The 18,010-nt window shown below is 41.5% G+C and overlaps 2 protein-coding genes across 2 annotated transcripts; one reads left to right on the plus strand and one right to left on the minus strand.

Moving 5' to 3' along the window:
* The first annotated feature begins 1,381 nt into the window (after positions 1–1,381).
* rnft1 (ring finger protein, transmembrane 1) lies at positions 1,382–5,360 on the plus strand. Its single transcript, XM_072375222.1, has 9 exons — positions 1,382–1,543; positions 1,966–2,423; positions 2,506–2,582; positions 2,671–2,771; positions 3,502–3,655; positions 3,753–3,911; positions 4,005–4,070; positions 4,155–4,256; positions 4,579–5,360. Exons 1-9 carry the CDS (start codon positions 1,518–1,520, stop codon positions 4,711–4,713), a joined length of 1,278 nt encoding a protein of 425 aa, XP_072231323.1. The 5' UTR covers positions 1,382–1,517; the 3' UTR covers positions 4,714–5,360.
* A 293-nt stretch (positions 5,361–5,653) lies between these two features.
* Positions 5,654–17,336, minus strand: rps6kb1a (ribosomal protein S6 kinase b, polypeptide 1a). The gene is made up of 15 exons (XM_072374712.1): positions 17,087–17,336; positions 16,193–16,236; positions 15,261–15,381; positions 13,878–13,946; positions 13,129–13,276; positions 11,865–11,922; positions 11,181–11,281; positions 11,011–11,101; positions 10,827–10,917; positions 10,610–10,717; positions 10,451–10,513; positions 10,239–10,316; positions 9,362–9,469; positions 8,626–8,738; positions 5,654–8,222 (listed from the first exon to the last, which is right to left on the minus strand). Exons 1-15 carry the CDS (start codon positions 17,156–17,158, stop codon positions 7,958–7,960), a joined length of 1,530 nt encoding a protein of 509 aa, XP_072230813.1. The 5' UTR covers positions 17,159–17,336; the 3' UTR covers positions 5,654–7,957.
* Between the last annotated feature and the right edge of the window lie 674 nt (positions 17,337–18,010).

Genomic DNA, 18,010 nt, shown 5'->3' on the forward strand with positions numbered 1-18,010 from the left:
TTTCTATCAAGTGGGCAAGTAATGACCCCTGAAGTTAATATTAATTCTAACAATGACGCATGGAAGAGGCAATGTGAAAAAGACAGACAGGAATGGATCATTAAGAGACTGCAAAGCAACAGCTAGCTTGTTAGGATCAGCCCAGCAGTTTGGTGTACTGCTGAGGGTAACCTCCAAGGCAACATAAACCTGCATCATCTCATCCAACTACAAACTCTCTGCTCGGCATCCCATCCTGCAAGAAAATGGGAAACTTTCTCTGGTTGTTGAGCTGCTGCAATATTAATCTGAATGGTCATCCATTGTTACCCATTTTGTCATGGGGGTAACTGTCAAGAAAAGAGAATAATTATGATGATGAACACTGAAGTGACATCAGTACAATAGAAAATGTGTAAGAAATATCAGTTAGGAAAACAGCACCAGCTCATCTACTAAAAATAACAGAAAATTGTGATGGGCTCCAGTAATCGGAGATAATGAGGATATGCGGGAATACTGAATTGGATTGAATTAGGTCGCATGTTATTGGATTTGAACTAAACTTGTTTACTTTATTTGTAAAGTGCCTTCAGATAACCACTGATGTGAAGAATAAGCATATGAATAAAACTGAATGGAATAAAACAGCCACACTTTGAGGATGTTCATTCGGACTTTTTAAATTTGAAATAAAGATAAAAAAAATAAAGATATATGACAAAAAAAAACCTTTTTGTGTAATAGCTTTGCATTTTTTTCTATTTTCTGTTAGAGTCAAAGCACATATTGCTTTGACTTTTCCGTCCGGATACTTTAGCCTCTTCCTTCGTCGACCTGTATGTTTCTCTTTTTAAAACCATCCCATTTTGTTTGTACTTGCTCCAAATTTTAGACACAGCTAACTAAGAACAGCATATTTTGCCACATTGAACTGTATTACCTTCATGAGGGAAAATTCATAATCCTTTCCATTGTTTCCACCGACAACGCTCTTGCTGGGGCCATGTTTCAACAGCTCGTTGACTTCTGTAAGCACTCTCTTTGAGACTGATACCTCATTTGCATGTTTAAACCTGTGAAGGTATTTGTTTAAGAAATATAAACGTGGTTATCCCTTCATATTTTTACTAATAATAGAGTGAAAATTGCAGAAAAACAAACAAGCATTTTGTTCAGTTATCACATCGAACTGTTTTGTGTCATATCTGTTTTTCTTATGCTAACAAGTAAAAAAAGAAAAAGAAAAAAAGGCTGTATTAACCAAGAGTGGCGATTCCACTACATAACTTTTGACAGGGTAATGTTAATCGATTTCCATGAGTGCAGTTACGAAATTCTCCAGTAGATGGAGGTAATTGGTGACTTTACATCCGATACGCCGTGAAAATCTAACAGAAGAAGCTAGCTCTAACGTCAAAATGTCTTGTAGGGCTTATCTTCAGTGATAACAGCTTAGTTTTATATTTAGGTTTACTTTTGCTTTCGTTTAATTTTGGCGACTTGGAATTGTACTAAATGGGGACCAGGAAATTACCATGAAACTCCGGGTACAGAATGATAGGTGAGCTGGAGCCAGTGGAGACTAATAGAAAACATCTGTAGACTGCTAAAGCTAACGGTTAGCTCCGCGCAGGAAACGGTCAGCTGTCTGTTTATCTCTCGGTCACTAAGCAGCTACCTGTGGGTCTATTGCCTGGAAACACCTGATTGAACCAAAAGTTAACGTTAATCGCTAACTAGATTAACTAAATGGTTCAAGGTAATGCCATTTTAGTTTAGTTTATGACTGCTGGTCAAGATTTAGATACAACCTAAGCTAACCAAACAAGTGTCTGGTATAGAAACTGTCACAGTAGACTGTCTGCAAGGTGGCTTCAAACATAATAATGCATCGCTATTATTGTGAGAATGATTAGCAAGTTGGAAGTTTTTTTTTTTTTTTTTAACCAGCTAACCAAAGTTTATACATGCATGTTTCCACAGGAGTGATTCCAGAAGAGCACTGAAACTGAGGGATTACTCTACTGCAATGCAGCCAGATTCAAGTGAGCGGGGCCCTCATGCAGGAAATGGTTTGTCCCTAACTCTGCAGCCAGAGCCTCTCACCAGGGCACCAGCCCCCGCTGCCGCCACCGGTGGTCCTGAGAGCAGTGAGGTTCGGGTGTCCATGACCGGAGGCCCTGGGGAGTCAAGTGGAGGCGCATCATCCAGGAGATCCAGGATCAACTCGCACAGCCACTCCCACTCCCATTCCCATGGCCATAATAGGGTGCAGCACCACTCCAATTCAGAGCCTGAACTGGACCCACCGGACGCTGACCTGGACTCTGGAGAACCCAGCACCTCCCTGTCTGAGCTTCGTTGTCTGTTCCGCTGGCTCCAGAAGAGTCTTCCTTTCCTTATTATACTGTGTGCTAAGCTGGTCATGCAACATGCTCTAGGTGTGGATGAGTCAAACTAACACCATGATGGCCATACTGAACACAGAACAAGCTTGTCATAATCCTTCTCTTCGTTTCCCAGGTTTAGCTGTTGGGGTTGGCCTCTTCACAACTTTTTTATATGTGAATAAAAACATTCAAACCCAAGTCTTCCTTCAGGTAAGTTAGGAACTCCGAGGCTCTTGAGTTCTGATGCGTTTGTGAATATTGCTGTTAAAATGGGACTTTTGCCTGTGTGCACCCTCAGGATCGTCACTCGAAGCTGCAGTGCATGTGGCTGCTTCTCTTCCTGAGCTCTTCCACTCTCCTCCTTTACTACACCTTTTTCACTCAGACACTTTACCACTGGTAAGGACGACTCACTTGTTTTCACATTCATTTTCTTGCCTGATTTTGGAATCGGGGTTCCTTCTCAGTATTTAAAAGTAAAGGACAGACATCTGAATTTCTGAAAATTTCACATAGATCATATCCATATTGTAAGACTACACGTATTAAGTGACTGACTGAGAACCTACACAATAAGCACACCCAACAGGTTGCTCCCTCACTGTAAGATGTAGATTTAAACCACTATTTTCTGAAGTGTTTTTGGAAAGCTTAATAGATGCCTTAACTTTACATTTCACGATACCGTGACTAAGGAAGGCTGAACAGACACTAAAAATATTTGTTTCCTTTATTGGTGATTCTTCTAAAATGTTGTTGTTTACTGAACGCATTTAGACATTGATTTCCTAGATTGGGCAGCGATGCTGTTGCTTCTCTGTGTTCCTCACTGTTTGGGGCATTAGGATCTTAGATAAAAAGCTGTGCATTTATTCAGGCTTTCATTGATTTGTATGAGCTACGGTGCCTCGAACTAAAATCATTAGGCAAGGATTTAACGGCAAGCAGAGTCAGAATTTGGATTTTGAGGACTTTTTGATAAATCCTTAGGTGTTTTACTCTGTGAGATCACTGAGATTTAGCTCGACTTTTATTTTTTAACTATTAAAGTAAACAGCTAAACCAGAAATGCAGCAAAAACATTTGGAAGATCATTTAAGGTAACCTGAGCATTCCCCTTCCCCCTTAGCCTCATCCTCCTCAGTCCAACCATCGAGCCGCTGGGTTTCTGGGAGATTCTTTGGGCGGTTGGCACCACCAACTTCATAATAAAGTTCTTCTTTATGGGGATTAAGTGCCTTATCCTGCTGCTGCCCTCCTCCCTGGTAACCTACAGAACCCAGGTATGACTGACAGATGCCTTCTTCAGATTGTTGATCAAGAATAGCACTTATATACCACTGTGTACTGGCTGTATCTTGAACTTGTTTACGTAATCAGGGGCGGTGGCTCATGTTGACTGAGGAACTGGGTCAAGTTCACCAGGCTACAGCGCCCGTTCCATTGTGGTTCCGCTACCTGGTCGCCTACCAGGAGACCGACGGCGCCTCTGCACTCACAGTGGGCGTCCTGCTGGCTTTGCTCTACCTCATATTAAAGGTGTGATCCTACAAACTGGCAACAGTTGGAAGTAAAACTGTATAAAACCTCCTTCCATCGGGACAGTTAAAATATAAAGTGTTTTCCTTTCAGCTTTTAGGATTGTACAGCCAATGGACGTCTCTACTGAAAACTGTGAGGATGTTTTTAGGTGGCGAGGTCAGTGGTTGACTATTTATTTCATCTGAAATTGTTCAGACCGTGTCGGACTGCTGTTGAAGTGCATTTGTTTTTATTTTTCAGCACACAGGCACAGCTGCAACAAGGGGTCAGTGCAGCGAGGCTGGGGATGTGTGTCCCATCTGCCAGGGAGAGTACAGGGAGCCTCGGGCTTTACTCTGTCAGGTAAAACCACAAGTGTGCACAAGGCTGTGAGAGCTGAGATGATGGATCGTGGTCCACTTTAACGTCTCGTCTCTCTTCTCTGTTATTGGTTGAGTTTTCCCTACACATACATGTTATTTCTCAATGATTCAGAGTAACTGGGCCTTAACATTCTGAAAGAATATACATCTGTGGTTCTCTCCACATGTACAGAAGTATTACTTCAAAGAAACAAGCTTTTCAAACTTCTTAACCACTCTTTGTTAGTCGTTTGTACAATTATGAGCCACGCTTCCTCTGAACCTTCATCTTTTTGACGTGCTTTTACCTTTCTGCCGTGCAGCATATATTCTGTGACGAGTGCATCGCTCTGTGGTTCAACCGGGAGAAGAGCTGCCCGCTCTGCCGCACCGTGATCACAGAGAAGGTCTACAAGTGGAGGGACGGAGCCACATCTCCCCACCTGCAGATTTACTGATGAATAATCCTGGGTGCGGGCCGTTGGTATTAGCTCGTGTGTAACATGGTTTTTTCAAACCCCACTGACGGGTAATGTCGTGACACACTGTTTCAGTCATCCAATAAGGGCTGAGCTCTCTGTGGGACCTTGCACAGTGAGCTTTTTTTCTTTTTTACTTCTTTGCCGGTAAATCCGCACATCCAACTGAAAAATGATTTGGATTTGGATTTTCCCCATTTAAAGTTATTACCTTTTAGTGTTGTTTTTGTTTTCACCTTTCATAGCAATATACGTTTTCCTTCTTCCTGTAAATGTGGAAGCATAAGAGAAGAATTATATATATATATATATATATATATATATACACATATATATTTAAAAAAAAAAAAAAAGAAGTATTTTAAACAGACCTGTCCTTTGTCAGACACTTGAACAAACACATCACATGAACCCTGACTTGTCCAGCGTTTGATTACTTTAAAGTATAAATGCGTAAAAGTGCTCCTGAATGCTTGTAAAGTTTCCATTTAAAGCAGTTGTTCAGCTTGAATAAAAAAAAAAAAAGTGATTTGAGGGCTGACGCGCTGCAAAGGCTCTTGAGACGTCCAGTACACAGTAACATATCCCATGGGATGGGATGGGTTTGCATTTTGCTTCCAGATTTTTTTTTTTTTTAATCATTATTATTATTGTTCATGTATGATGAAAAGGATGCAACTCGTGAGACTGATTTACACATAAATTATTTTTCTAAAGGGGGGTGACTTTACTGTTTTCATAATGAACCAAAGACCGGGAACTATTTTATGTACGAAAAAAAATCATTTCACCTTTATTTTTAACCATAAACTATCTCAATAAAGAGCTACATTTGAACCACTGTAGAGTTGTTGCTTCATGTTGCGAACTGGGAGCATTTCAGTGCAGAACAGCTACGAGGTGAGATGACATCAATCCATGAATTTCATGTATTTATTTTTATTCCATTATGTACATGATACATGTCATTCTCAGACCTGCTTCTTCATATGAGGAATGCTAAAAGAAATCATGTTCAATGCCCAGCTGTGATCAAAAACATCCCTTCTGCCCAGGGGATGCGTTTCCCCATTAAACTGAATAAGATGGTTGTTCTAGAACATCTCATTGTGGAAGGATGACCTCAAGCATGTCTGAACAGAAGCAAAATGTATCCGTTTACCAACCCTCTAAAGCGATCCAACTCTTAACCACGTCATAGTGAATCGGTAAAGCAAAGACACAAGAGAGAGTTAACCGAAAGTGAAAGTTTGGAATGAATCTCAACCTATTCCACGCACACACTTTTATCATTTACAGCGAACTGTGCATAAAAAATGTACACGGTAACCAAAGGCACGGCGCCACTCCCAGTTAGTTTTAGTTTCTTCTACACAATATGCCATCCTTGCTTCAAGCACTGCAAAACAAAGCAAAAAAAAAAGGAAAAGGCTTCGAGTAAGAAAAGTCTTAAATATCAAAATGTCGTTAGGAATATCTCGTTTGAATGTGATATGGCACAAAATAAATACTGTAAGACGTATAAGCCAATTTTAAATTAAAAACGCTGTGTTTGAGGTTGTGTGTTGTGTGGAGATAAAAACTATACATGATTACCGACAAAAGAAATGAAATCACACATTCTGCTGCCTTATCCTAATAATACTACATAATAAATACATAGTTTGCATAGTGTGCATAATGCAGCGGATGCACAATGGCACTTTAAATAAATAAAGTAAATCAAAGTGAAGGGACCGCTCTTGGATTTAGTAGTTTAAGAATGGCAGAAGAAGAAAGTCGGCGCAGCCTGAAACTGATCCGTTATTACGACCTCATTCTGCTGAAACAAGCCGCAACCGTTTAAAAAAAGTGGAAAATGAAACAACCCAAAACAACTGCAATGTTAACTGTGAGTGAAAACAAAGCGTGATAAAAAGAATTTAAAAAAAAAAAGACAGGAATAAACTTTGAAATTCTTTGATGAATCAGTGACTCGTATCAGTTGTTTGTAACTCGACCAAAAACAAAACATTTAGCTAAGTGAAACAGTGAGTTTGGCCTATTCAGTACGCTCCAAGTATTTGGATTCCAAGACAATTTAAACATAAGACAACTCCCCGACGTTCATTTTCCAGTAACAATATGGGAATCTGTATCCAACGGTTTACATGAGGCGTCGGGGACTCTCATATCAGAGCACCACATCACAAACAACTCCAACAGGTTTCGTTTGATGGTCCACTAACAGAAATTCGGGTTCATCCCAAAGACCAACACTGAGAGGCTTGTTGCTGCCCGAAAAGAACACCCAAAGCACCGAAGACATGAACGCAGCCGGAATCAGTAAAAGGCAGTGATACCAATCCGAGTACTTTGGGTCATCAAGTATGCTGGTCTCAAGCCAAACCAGTGGCAATGAGACTGCAGGAGTAACATAAGCACAGGAGATTTAAGCGGCACAAAAAAAAGGCTTTTGGAGTGTTTACATTCAAAACAAAGAAACTGAGCAGTGCTTCTGGACAAAGGTCCTACAGCAAACATTCCAGTCATACAAGTGAAGCAGTGCCAGTATTTGGTCATGGTCGTGGTGGAGGTGACGGCCTCGTCTTTTTCTAGATGCTTTTCCCCATTAGTTGTGCTCCTCAAACTCCTCCTGACCCATGCTGCCATGACAAAGGCAATGTCCAATAAGTCCTACCTGCTGAAAGCGTGGCCTGAAAATTCTCATCACAGAACAGATGGATCTGCAGACCAACGAGCTCCCAGGTGGGATTTTATTTGCAGCAAATAAAATCCTACATGGGAGGTCTTTCTCCGTGTCGACTTTAAGTCTGATCCAGTACCGAATCCAGTAGATTTCTGGGTGTTTCTGTCTTCTCTCAGGTAACTAGTCGGAACAGGTAACACAGCGCAGACTTGACAATTAAGGAGCACCAGTGAATCATATGATAATGCCAGATAAGTACACCAAAGCCACCTCAGCCAGAAGGAGAAAACAGCCAAACAGACTTTCCACTCCACTGACTGTCATCAGAAATCAGCTGACAGTCCACATCAGGCTGGAAAAGCTAGGCTGAGTAAAGAGAACTTGGGAGGCCGAGGAGGGGAAGGCGCTGCTGGAAGAGCTGGTGATCAGCGTTGACAGTGTCAGTCAAAAAAAAAAAAGTCTCAAAAAGATAATAGTAAAAAGGAACGGGAGGAGAAATTAAAAGACAGCTAAAGTTCATGTGCAAGCCAAGCGTCATAGGTTCATTCGCAGGTGCTCGGGCCGCTTGGAGTTCATGGGGTAGGCCTGCTTTTTGTAGGGCCCTGCATTGACGCCTGAAGGGTGCCTGATGGGAAGTGGAGCCGATACCTCGGAGGTGCCACTGCTGCCCGTGTCCATTTGCTCCACCGCCGACACCTCCATGGGTTGGTCCACAAAGCCGCCGTGAGATGGCAGGGATGGGCCGCCAGTCAGTAAGGGTCCCCGGGGCCAGCAGTCCCCTCCTGCAAACTTCAATGGACTAAAAGAAAAGGTGCTGGTATTATTCCTCAGGGGTAGTCTTGAAGACAAATCAGAAACAGTCAAATGTTTCACAGACCTCTAACTTGATGAGTGTTATTACTGTAAAACCTCCATAACTTCTCTCATCCGCCTGACAAGCAAGTCACCTCCTCTCTATTTCCCCTCACAATTCCCTCAACTGGCCGCTGCTTATTTCTCCCATACTGACAGCAAACAGCTGTTGCACCACTGGAAAGAAAAGCTAAATTTTTCCCACTGACAATAGATTCATGCGGGCCATGCAGGATGCATTTACAAGGTCAGCAAATGAGTCATCAAAGAGGGGGAGACTTGTTTTGGAAAGGTTTGTTAATGACCAACGTGATTCAACAGAGCTAAAGACAAGAAAAACACGCCGTTACCTCACAGGTGTTCTTGGGCTTCCAGGAAACTTCCGTGGTGAGCGGAGCTTTGGCTCACAGGAGAACTTCTCTTTAACATTTTCAAGCACAGATGGAGCTACGTATGTGAAACCCTGGGGATAGAGTGGGGGGCAGAAAAAAAACCAAAACATTGAGATCTAAGTCCACCTCTTCAAAGGCCATCTTTCCAAAAACAACCCACAGCTGATGATGAGCAATGAAACACCAAGTAAACCATATCATGCAATGTGGTGGAACAGTGAGGGAAGCTTCCAGGAAAACCCAGCAGGAATAAAACAGATGGGATGCATTAACTGATTCTCGTAAGGCCAACTTGTTGAAAAAGAAATAGGCAAATTGTCTTGAGCTGGCCTTTGTTTTTTAGGTTATATAAACACTAAAAAAAAACACTACAATTCAGCAACATCACCTTCGAGACTTTCAATTCTGCAGTGAAACTAGATTTTCACGAGAACGACGATCTTCTTCATTCATCACATACACTCACTCGCTTTTTTCAAGATGGATGCACTCTAAAACAAACAGAATAATCTCTTCCATCCGACTGAGATCACATTTTTTTGTTCTTCCAGCTAACTATAAAGAAGATCACATCTCTTGTGCTAATTGTACATAATCTGCATATTCTGGGAAGGCTGGGCTCACTGGAAGACACAAACCGTACTGATGATAGTGCAGATGTCATCACCAGAGAGCGATACCCAGAGATACCCACCAGAAAGACTTGATTAGCACTTTCGCTGAGCGTGGAGTCATCAGGGCTGTCTACCGGAGTCTGGCTGGTGAACTTGGAGTCAAACTGGCTGACATCATCAGCCGATTGCTGTCAAAAAGAAATGTGTCACTTAATTACCGTACAGGGACAGGAATGGCGCCAGGCTGGGACCATAAGGAGCAGTTTGAAACGCCAGGCAGCACAGGAGCAAAAACTAATGTCTGCGTCCGTTTGTCAGGCAGTACGATTAGATCCGTAGTTGAGGAGAGCTACGGTTACACCTCCATTCGGCCATTTATTCTCAGTATACGTGTACAGTACAGGAATCATGTTATTTTCTGATAAAAACGCTCACGTTTTTCTGCTTTTCACCGTCTTGGCCTGCAAGTACAGCTGAATTCACGGCACAGACGTCGTCTTTAACTTACTTGCATGGTGGTTTTCTCAGATGACGGCACTTTTATTAGATCAGGACTTAGCTTTAAGTCGTCTTAATGAGCTGATTTTCAGTCAATTTCTGACACGTTTAGCCGTCTGACAAAAGATATGCGAATGAGAGCATTTCTATTAGGAATTCAGCCGCATTCATATACACTTTACGGCTTTAACTAAATAAGGCAAAAAGATGGAACTTAGGAGCATGTGTGGAGCACCTTGGCCCATTCGAGTCCAGTTGATCGTATACATGCAGTGATTTGATTTAAATTTCTTCTTCAAACACAAATTCAATGTGACAATTTCCTTTAAAAATGTCTATCAATAAAACTGTTGCAATGAATGTGTAGTTAAGTGATGCTTTTACATTTCTGGGGGGGGGGAGCAGTGTTGCTAGTGGAAACAGTTGATCTGCAAGTTGTCACAAAGAAGCCAAACTCACCAGAAATGGTTTGAATGGAGGCTCGACTTTGCGAGCAAGAAGGTCGTCCCAGTTTATATGCCGGAAGAATGGGTGGGCCTGGAAGACCAAATCACACGGCATCAAGCTTTTTATACTGCATAAACATTAGAAAATCCTCAAAGGTTTTTATTCCCGAACCACAGTGTGTACACACTACACGCAAATATCCGTGATTCAGTGGGTATGTGTACCTGGACCTCAGCAGAATCTCCTGGTCCAGCCCCGAGTCGCGTTGAGGCACTTCGTTTCAGCAGCTGAAAACAAACAACAAAAACAACCCAAAACTTAGGAGAATATCCTTCTACCTTTCCAGATGTTCCAACAAAGGCAAAAGGCTTTACACAGCTCACCTTTTTTAGGAGGTCCCTGGCTTCTTGTGTGAGGTAAGGTGGAAGGCTGAGTTTGCATTTCAAGATTTTGTCAATTGTCTTTTTACGGTTTTCCCCAGTGAATGGAGGCTAAGAGAGAGAAGCAGGTCAAAAACAAAGATTCAGCTACAAGCAATGCCTCCTTCAGTGCTCTCTTGCATTAACAACGTGACAACAAGATTGACTGCCGTGCACTTACTGCTCCCGTCAGCATGTCGTACATGAGCGCTCCCAGGCTCCACCAGTCCACAGCTCGATTGTGTCCGCTCCTCATTAGGATCTCTGGGGCCCTGAGGAAGGAGAACGAAGGACACGGTGATGCAGCAGACACGCTACACCGAATACATCTGAATACGAAGATGTCTTTTGTTTGTGTGCCGTACATGTATTCGATGGTTCCGCAGAAAGTGTGGGTGACTGTTCCGTCATGGATGGACTCTTTGCACAAACCAAAGTCTGTCAGCTTCACATGTCCTGAAATGTAGATGCAAGTTACATGAAATGTGTGGCTGTCTCATCTCCCTATCGCACGCCACTCTTAAGCTTTATGTACCGGTGTTGCTGAGCATGATGTTCTCAGGCTTCAAGTCTCGGTAGATGATGCCTTTCTGGTGGAGATGACCCAGCGCCATCGAGATTTCAGCCAGATAGAAACTGTCCACAGAAAAGAGAACACTCAAGGTGTCATTTAGATTAAACTGGGAACATTAGACACCCTTATTTGTTCACAACCTTAGTGTATGTATTCACTACTTTCATCTGCGTTTATAAAACAGAAGCACGAGTACTAAAAATAGTAATAATCCCTGTTCAAACTGCGCCTCGCGCTTCCTGAGAAATGATGTCATGTCACGGCCTGTTTCCCTGCACCTGAACTCTTATGACTTCAATGTCTTATTTGAGAATCCCTGAGCAAAACAAGTGTGTCCCTATGATGCTGGAGCACTTGAGGGCGACAACTTAAATTGATACAGTGTTTCCCTAATACTGCGTAGGGTTTAGCTGCCATCTGTGCTGTTTTTTTAAAATCAAAAGGAAACAAATGCTTTCTTTATATGACTTACCTGAGTGTTCATTTACTGCCACTCAGCGTCAAAGTGCCATGTGTGTGTAACAGAGCGTAGCAGAAAACACCGGTGAAGATAATGTTCCTCCAAACCCTCTCTTTTCATCTTGCCTGTATATTTTATCTCTGTGCAGATGGTTCTGGTTCTTAACGAGCAAGAAGCTAACTCACCAGGCTGTGTCTTCCATGAAAATGCCCTCTCTCTCCAGCTGCATGAACAGCTCCCCACCTGCAATCACGACACACACAAACTACAACCCCAGTTCCAAAAAAACAGAATGCAGCGATCCCCAAATCTCACAAACCAATATCTCATTCACAACAGAACATCGAACGCATACGAAACGTCGAAAAGTTAAGTTCAATTTAATGGCAGCCACAGGTCTGGAAAAACAGCTGGAAAGGGGTCAATAAAAGGCTGGAAAAGTAAGTGGCAGTGAAAAGAAACAGCTGGATGAACTAATTAGGTGAACTGGCAACAGGTCAGTCAGATGATAAGAAGGAAATATGGACAGATGTTCAGCCGTCTGAAAAAAAAAAAACTACACGTACAAATATTTCAGAGCAGTGCTCCTCACTGTAAAATTCCAGATGTTGAATATTCCATTATCTACATTAGCTCAGGAACAATGTCTGTGAGCACAGCTCATGGTGCCATCCACAAATGCAGGTTAAAGCTCTATCATGCAGAGAAGGAGTCACATGTGAACATGATCCACAGACACTGCTGTCTCCTCTGGGCTAAAGCTTTTTTAAATGGACTGAGTCAAAGTGGAAAACTCTTTCCAGGTTAGAGTAGTCAAAACTCATTTAAATTTTTTTGGGAAATCGTGGAGACGGTGCCCTCCAGACCAAAGGGGAGAGGGAGCAGCTTGTTATCAGTGCTCAGTTCAAAAAGCCTGCATATAAACAGGTTTTAGAGCAGCATATGCTCCCATCCAGATGTCGTCTATTTCAGCAAGACAATGTTAAACCATCTATTCCAACAGCATGGCTTCATAGTAAAAGAGTCCAGGTGCTCCCTTCAGTCCAGACCTTTCCATTCATCCATTTTCTATACCCACTTAATTCAGGCTCTCACAGCAGCTGGAGCCCACACATACACGGGGAGAACATAGAAAGGCCTGCACTGGGGTGTGGACCTGTTCCAGCTTCTTTGAGATCTGCTGCCACACAATGCAAGATTAGCAAATATGATTCATGAAATGGTAAAAATGTCTCACTTTCTCTATTTCATATCTTTTCTATGTTCTATTGTGAATAAAATATTGATTTATGCAAATCATTGTTTTCTGCTGTTAATTACATTTAACACAGCGACTCAGCTTTTTTTTTGAGTTGGAGTTGTACTACTCAAATGTGCACAGAGAGAACGCACATCAAAACCTCAGTAAATATAAATGTGCTGTGCCTTAAGTGTGATTTCTGTCCTCACCACTCAGATACTCCAGAATGAGGTACAACTTCCCCCCCGTCTGGAAGGCATAGATGAGGTCCACGATGAAAGGATGCTTCACCTCCTCTAAAATGTTCCTTTCGGCTTTGGTGTGCGCTGTGTCCTTCGCATTACGCACAATCATGGCCTGGCGATGGAGACAACAATACAGCCAGTGTGTTGAAGTATTCATGCATTAAACTGAATCCCATTAGTTTTTGTCAAACCTTCAGCATCAGCTGCAGAGGCAAAGTAGGACTCAGGATGGCAGGATGAAAACTGCAGTTGGCTCATTAAGCCAATAAACAAGGTAATTTACCAAAACCTCAAGCTTCTGGGAATTCTGGGAAATATGAGTTGGCTTCCCAAGTAAAGACAGACATCGGCTCTGTGTAAACAGCGGAAACAGCAACACTGAACAGAAAGAGCTGCTTGGAAGAGCCTGGTGCATCTACTTTGGGAGGTTCATCCTTCATAGCAACATCCATAGAGGCCTCATAGCTGAATAAACCAGTGTGCTAATAGAAAGACACTCAGTGCCTCCGAGTCTATTTGAAACATACACAGATAATCTGCATAAAGTCTGTAGTTCAACTAAATGTTCGAGGAGCAACTGCTTCTTTTTGCTCGCATGTGGATTAAAGACCTCAGACAGCATTTCTATACCATTATTACACTACTACGAATGTACACCAGGGGGCACCATTGACGGCTGAGGAGAGGTCAGAGAGTCCACCAGATTTACTCACCTTCTTCAAAACCTTCATAGCAAATATCTTCCCAGATGTGCCACCTGACACCTTCCGGACCTGAAACACCTGTAAAAATTCACATCATAAGGTGCAGAATTCAAACTTTCAAAGAGGCTTTTCCACAAGGTTCGCCACAGTTAATTGGAGACCTTCTAAACAGCTGAACGAGCTGATGTATGACCAACAATACTAGTGACGACACAACCTTCAATTAGATTGGAGTTTTTCCGCCCCTCCCAAATGTAAATAACATCTCCAACTGATATTGTTACTCTAAATAATTTGATCTGTGCTTTTCAGTTTTTGGATGTGTGCTTGCTCTTTAAAGCCTGCAATCAGATGAAAACTCTGCATAACAAGACTTAGTAAAAGTAAAAGTAAGACTTCTTTATACTTTCACCCAAATAATGAAGTCATAAATCCTTTAGCTGTGTAGTAAAATACATTTTTTACTTGAACATGAAGATCAGAAGTGACTGTTTTGCACAATGTGTGCTCATTTAAGTAAGCAGGGAATTAATGGGATGTTCATGAAAATGAACATTTCTTTTATTCAGAGGAAAGTGTTTCAGTAAATGTGTTCAGTTCTCCCTACAGAGTCTTGAAAAACCAGTTCAGCCGCCCACTTTTAAGACCTACGCACATCAAATGCTTTCAAAATCTAAACTGTCAGACAAAGATATCAAAACAAATGAAAAAAGAATGTTATTACTTTGTAATGCTCAGAAATTCCCAAGTGACAGAATATGAAACCACTTCAAGAATAAGTTAAAAGATGCATCTGAATGTCTCCAAAATAAAATGCGATGTCACTGTTGGTTTCAGAAAGAAACAAGGAGAGGAAGATCAACCGACAAAACCCGAGTCAGACTGTTAACATACAGGTACAAACATGGTTAAAATGCTGACTGATTTTAAGATTAGACACAAGGAGTGCAGGGGATTCACTAACAGATAAACATCTGCGGGAGTTCAGACTTTTTGATAAACAACTATGAAAAATAGCGCTGAAATTTCCAGCACGAAAAAAAATCCACTTCCAGTAACTTTGTTAAAGAAATTTCCCACCCACTGGAATCTGAAGCCTACTGCAATGACCTCTCCCACCTTCTGGTAATAGCATACCTCACGCCAAGAATAGCAAATGACAAAGTGGTTATTCCCTCAGTTTGAGAAGTAATTATTATTTTTGTATAGTTCAACAAAGTGGAATCATATGTCAACACTGACTAAAATAGTCATCTGTTAAAAAAAGGTCTCGTACGGTTCCCTCGATAGTCTTCAAAATGAAAAACTGAGGTTATATTACATCCTATTACAACAGCAATTGTTAAATATTATGCAGAATATATTTGTGGAAGAAGTTTAGATTAAAGTCACCTTTCCATAGCCACCTTTCCCCAAAACTTTGAGCAGCTCAAAGCACTCAGGCCTGATCTGCTCCGTTCCTTTGTTTACGCTGTTCTCCGAGATTTCAAATTTCTCACAGTCATCCATGTTACTGGCAAAACAAAGAGGGAGAACAACATTCAAAACAATGACTCAATGTTGGATTTACAACTTCCAGCACTACTGTAATATAGATGAGTGTCACAAGAAAAACTTGAGCCTAAACCTAGCGGTGGTGAAAGGTTGAACCGAGGATGGTACAGACGTTTTGTTTTCAAATTAACAGCTGACTATGTGAGATGGGTGTGTGCTAAACTGGTTTTCAAACAAAGAACCCCCTCTAATGGGGTGCAGTGCTTGGCTTTGTAACAAACATTCATGTTTTCTGAGATTTAGTCACTAGATTATTAGAGGTTCACTTGGGCACCATTAAAGCACAACAACAATTCTAATAGGTTAGGTTAGCTGGTCGGTCTCCATGGACCTTTATCCTTAGACTTTACAATCTGAAGGATAAAGCGCATTTTTCCATTCACTGAATCTATCAAACAGCTCCGGATGAGATGAGAATCTGGAGCTGAGCTCATTATCATTGGCTACACAGGTCCAAGGGGTTTCTGAAAATTTTACATTAATTATCAAGAATATGAATTATTTCTTGTGGCTTTGAGTTGCCAGATTTCCACTCTGCTAAGTGGATGTTAGTCTGTTAGCTCTTCTTTCTCTGGATGCTTGTGATGCCCCTGCATCACTACAACATGAGCCGAATTTGTGCTACTAAATAAGAGAAACAACAGCTGTATACCAAAATATTGCAAATTCATTTGCAAGCTTTAAATACTAAATCCCGGTCATCCAAAGACAAGGTTTGGCGCCGTTTGCTTGTTCGGGATGCAGAAAATCTCCGCACTTCATAGACTCACAATTCAAAACTACTGCATTGGTCCATGTATTCGCCGAGCTGAGCCTGAAAACAGAACACAACATGGAAGCACATGAGAAAAAATACTCACATTTACCAAGAAATCTCAGTTATTTTGATATATTTAACACACATAAACTGTTTAAGCTGAACTTCTCGTCAGTTTTGTAGCCAAATGTTATAACCACCCAAGTTAAATCAGCGGTTTAGATTTGCAAGCTAGTTAAATAGATGGTTTGTGCTTTGGTTACATTATCCAGCTTAGCATAGTTGAGAACTAACATGGCAAAGAGCTAAGAAAAAACTTGAACTCCTAACCTCTTGTTAACATTAAAGCTAGCTAAGAGTGCAGAGCTTTTGGCCACAGTCAAGCTAGCATCCATCTGGTTTCAGGTTGTTGTTAGTCGACAACACAGTAAACTCATTTATATACCACTTATACTAAATGTCTGACCATAAATGTCAGAGGAGCTGTCAAACCGAGCTTGTGTTCATGTTACTAACACGTTGTTACACGGCCATGAACGCCCCACAGACATACCAATGCAAAATGCACAGCACTGCACTATTTATTCTTCCATTATCGGACAGCTGCTCTGGTGGATGTACGATGTACTAAGAGGCAAATCATTTTCATTTGGAGATGGGTAATAAAAATCAGTTTTCTGGTCAGCAGTCATGTCAAATCCAGACAACGCAATCAAATGTATTTTATTAGGAGGCAGTCATTCACTAATGGCACACAACCAGAATCCGCGGGAATTTGGTTGGACAGCAACCTGTCCGATAATGGACACCTGTCCATTGATGCTAGCACCGCAGGCCTCATTGCTGCTAAGTGCTAGCTAACTCGCTAACAGCGGCAGCATTAGCTTAGCTGTTAACGTAAACTCACCCCATCCTCAAGTTCGTCGTCAGAGACATTCTCATCCGGTTGATCCAAATCGATGTCGAAAACCCCGGCCATGTCAACGACACTTCACTTGGAGTTTAATCAGAAAACACAGCCCCGCTCCCCCACCTCATGGGAGAGCCATCACAATTACAACCGGCTACAGCAGAAAGCATGAAGCTAACCTCCTGCTAACCAAAACAACACAAGCACCGAGCAGCGGGATAAGCCTCTAGTGTCGGCCACCGGCACTACTCTGCTGGGGTTGGATACAAATCTAGGAAACATCCAACAACTTGTGGGAACGGCGACGTAGGGGACACATGTTTACATGATAGGATTTAATTTAGTCAGCATTCCCGTCAAAGTCAAAAGTCTACTATTGGAGCAAATAAAACGATTGATTTCTTAAGAAATTGAATAATAATTTTACATACATACATACATACATACATACATACATACATACATACATACATACATACATACATACATACATACATACATACGTATGTATGTATAATTATTTTTCAATTTCTATATAGCCTATATATGTGTGTGGTGTGTATATATGTCCGTGAGTGTGCTACTGTAGGACAATACTTGATCAAAGTTGGACAAAGACTTTTTAACGATAATTCTGTGCTTTTTCCTCTTGGACAAGTTTAAAATGTCTGCTGTAGAAAAAAAAAAAAGCAAAACAAAAGACTTTACACGACACGATATTGAGCTCCACCCTTTCACAATCAGATTTTATTCCTGTAATTTACCACATAGTCAATCCTCAACCTGATTCTCCCCACCACTAGGTGGCAGCAAGGAAAAGGTAATCCTTTTTCTGGGTTTGAAGGTCATTTTTCACTTGCCTTGAAGCCTTAAAGCATAGCTACACTTTACTGGGAGTCTTTTAGTCTAATCCTAAATCCT

The sequence above is a fragment of the Leuresthes tenuis genome, unplaced genomic scaffold, assembly GCF_036924035.1.
Source record: "Leuresthes tenuis unplaced genomic scaffold, fLeuTen1.0.hap1 SCAF_21, whole genome shotgun sequence".
In the NCBI taxonomy this organism is placed as follows: Eukaryota; Metazoa; Chordata; class Actinopteri; order Atheriniformes; family Atherinopsidae; genus Leuresthes; species Leuresthes tenuis.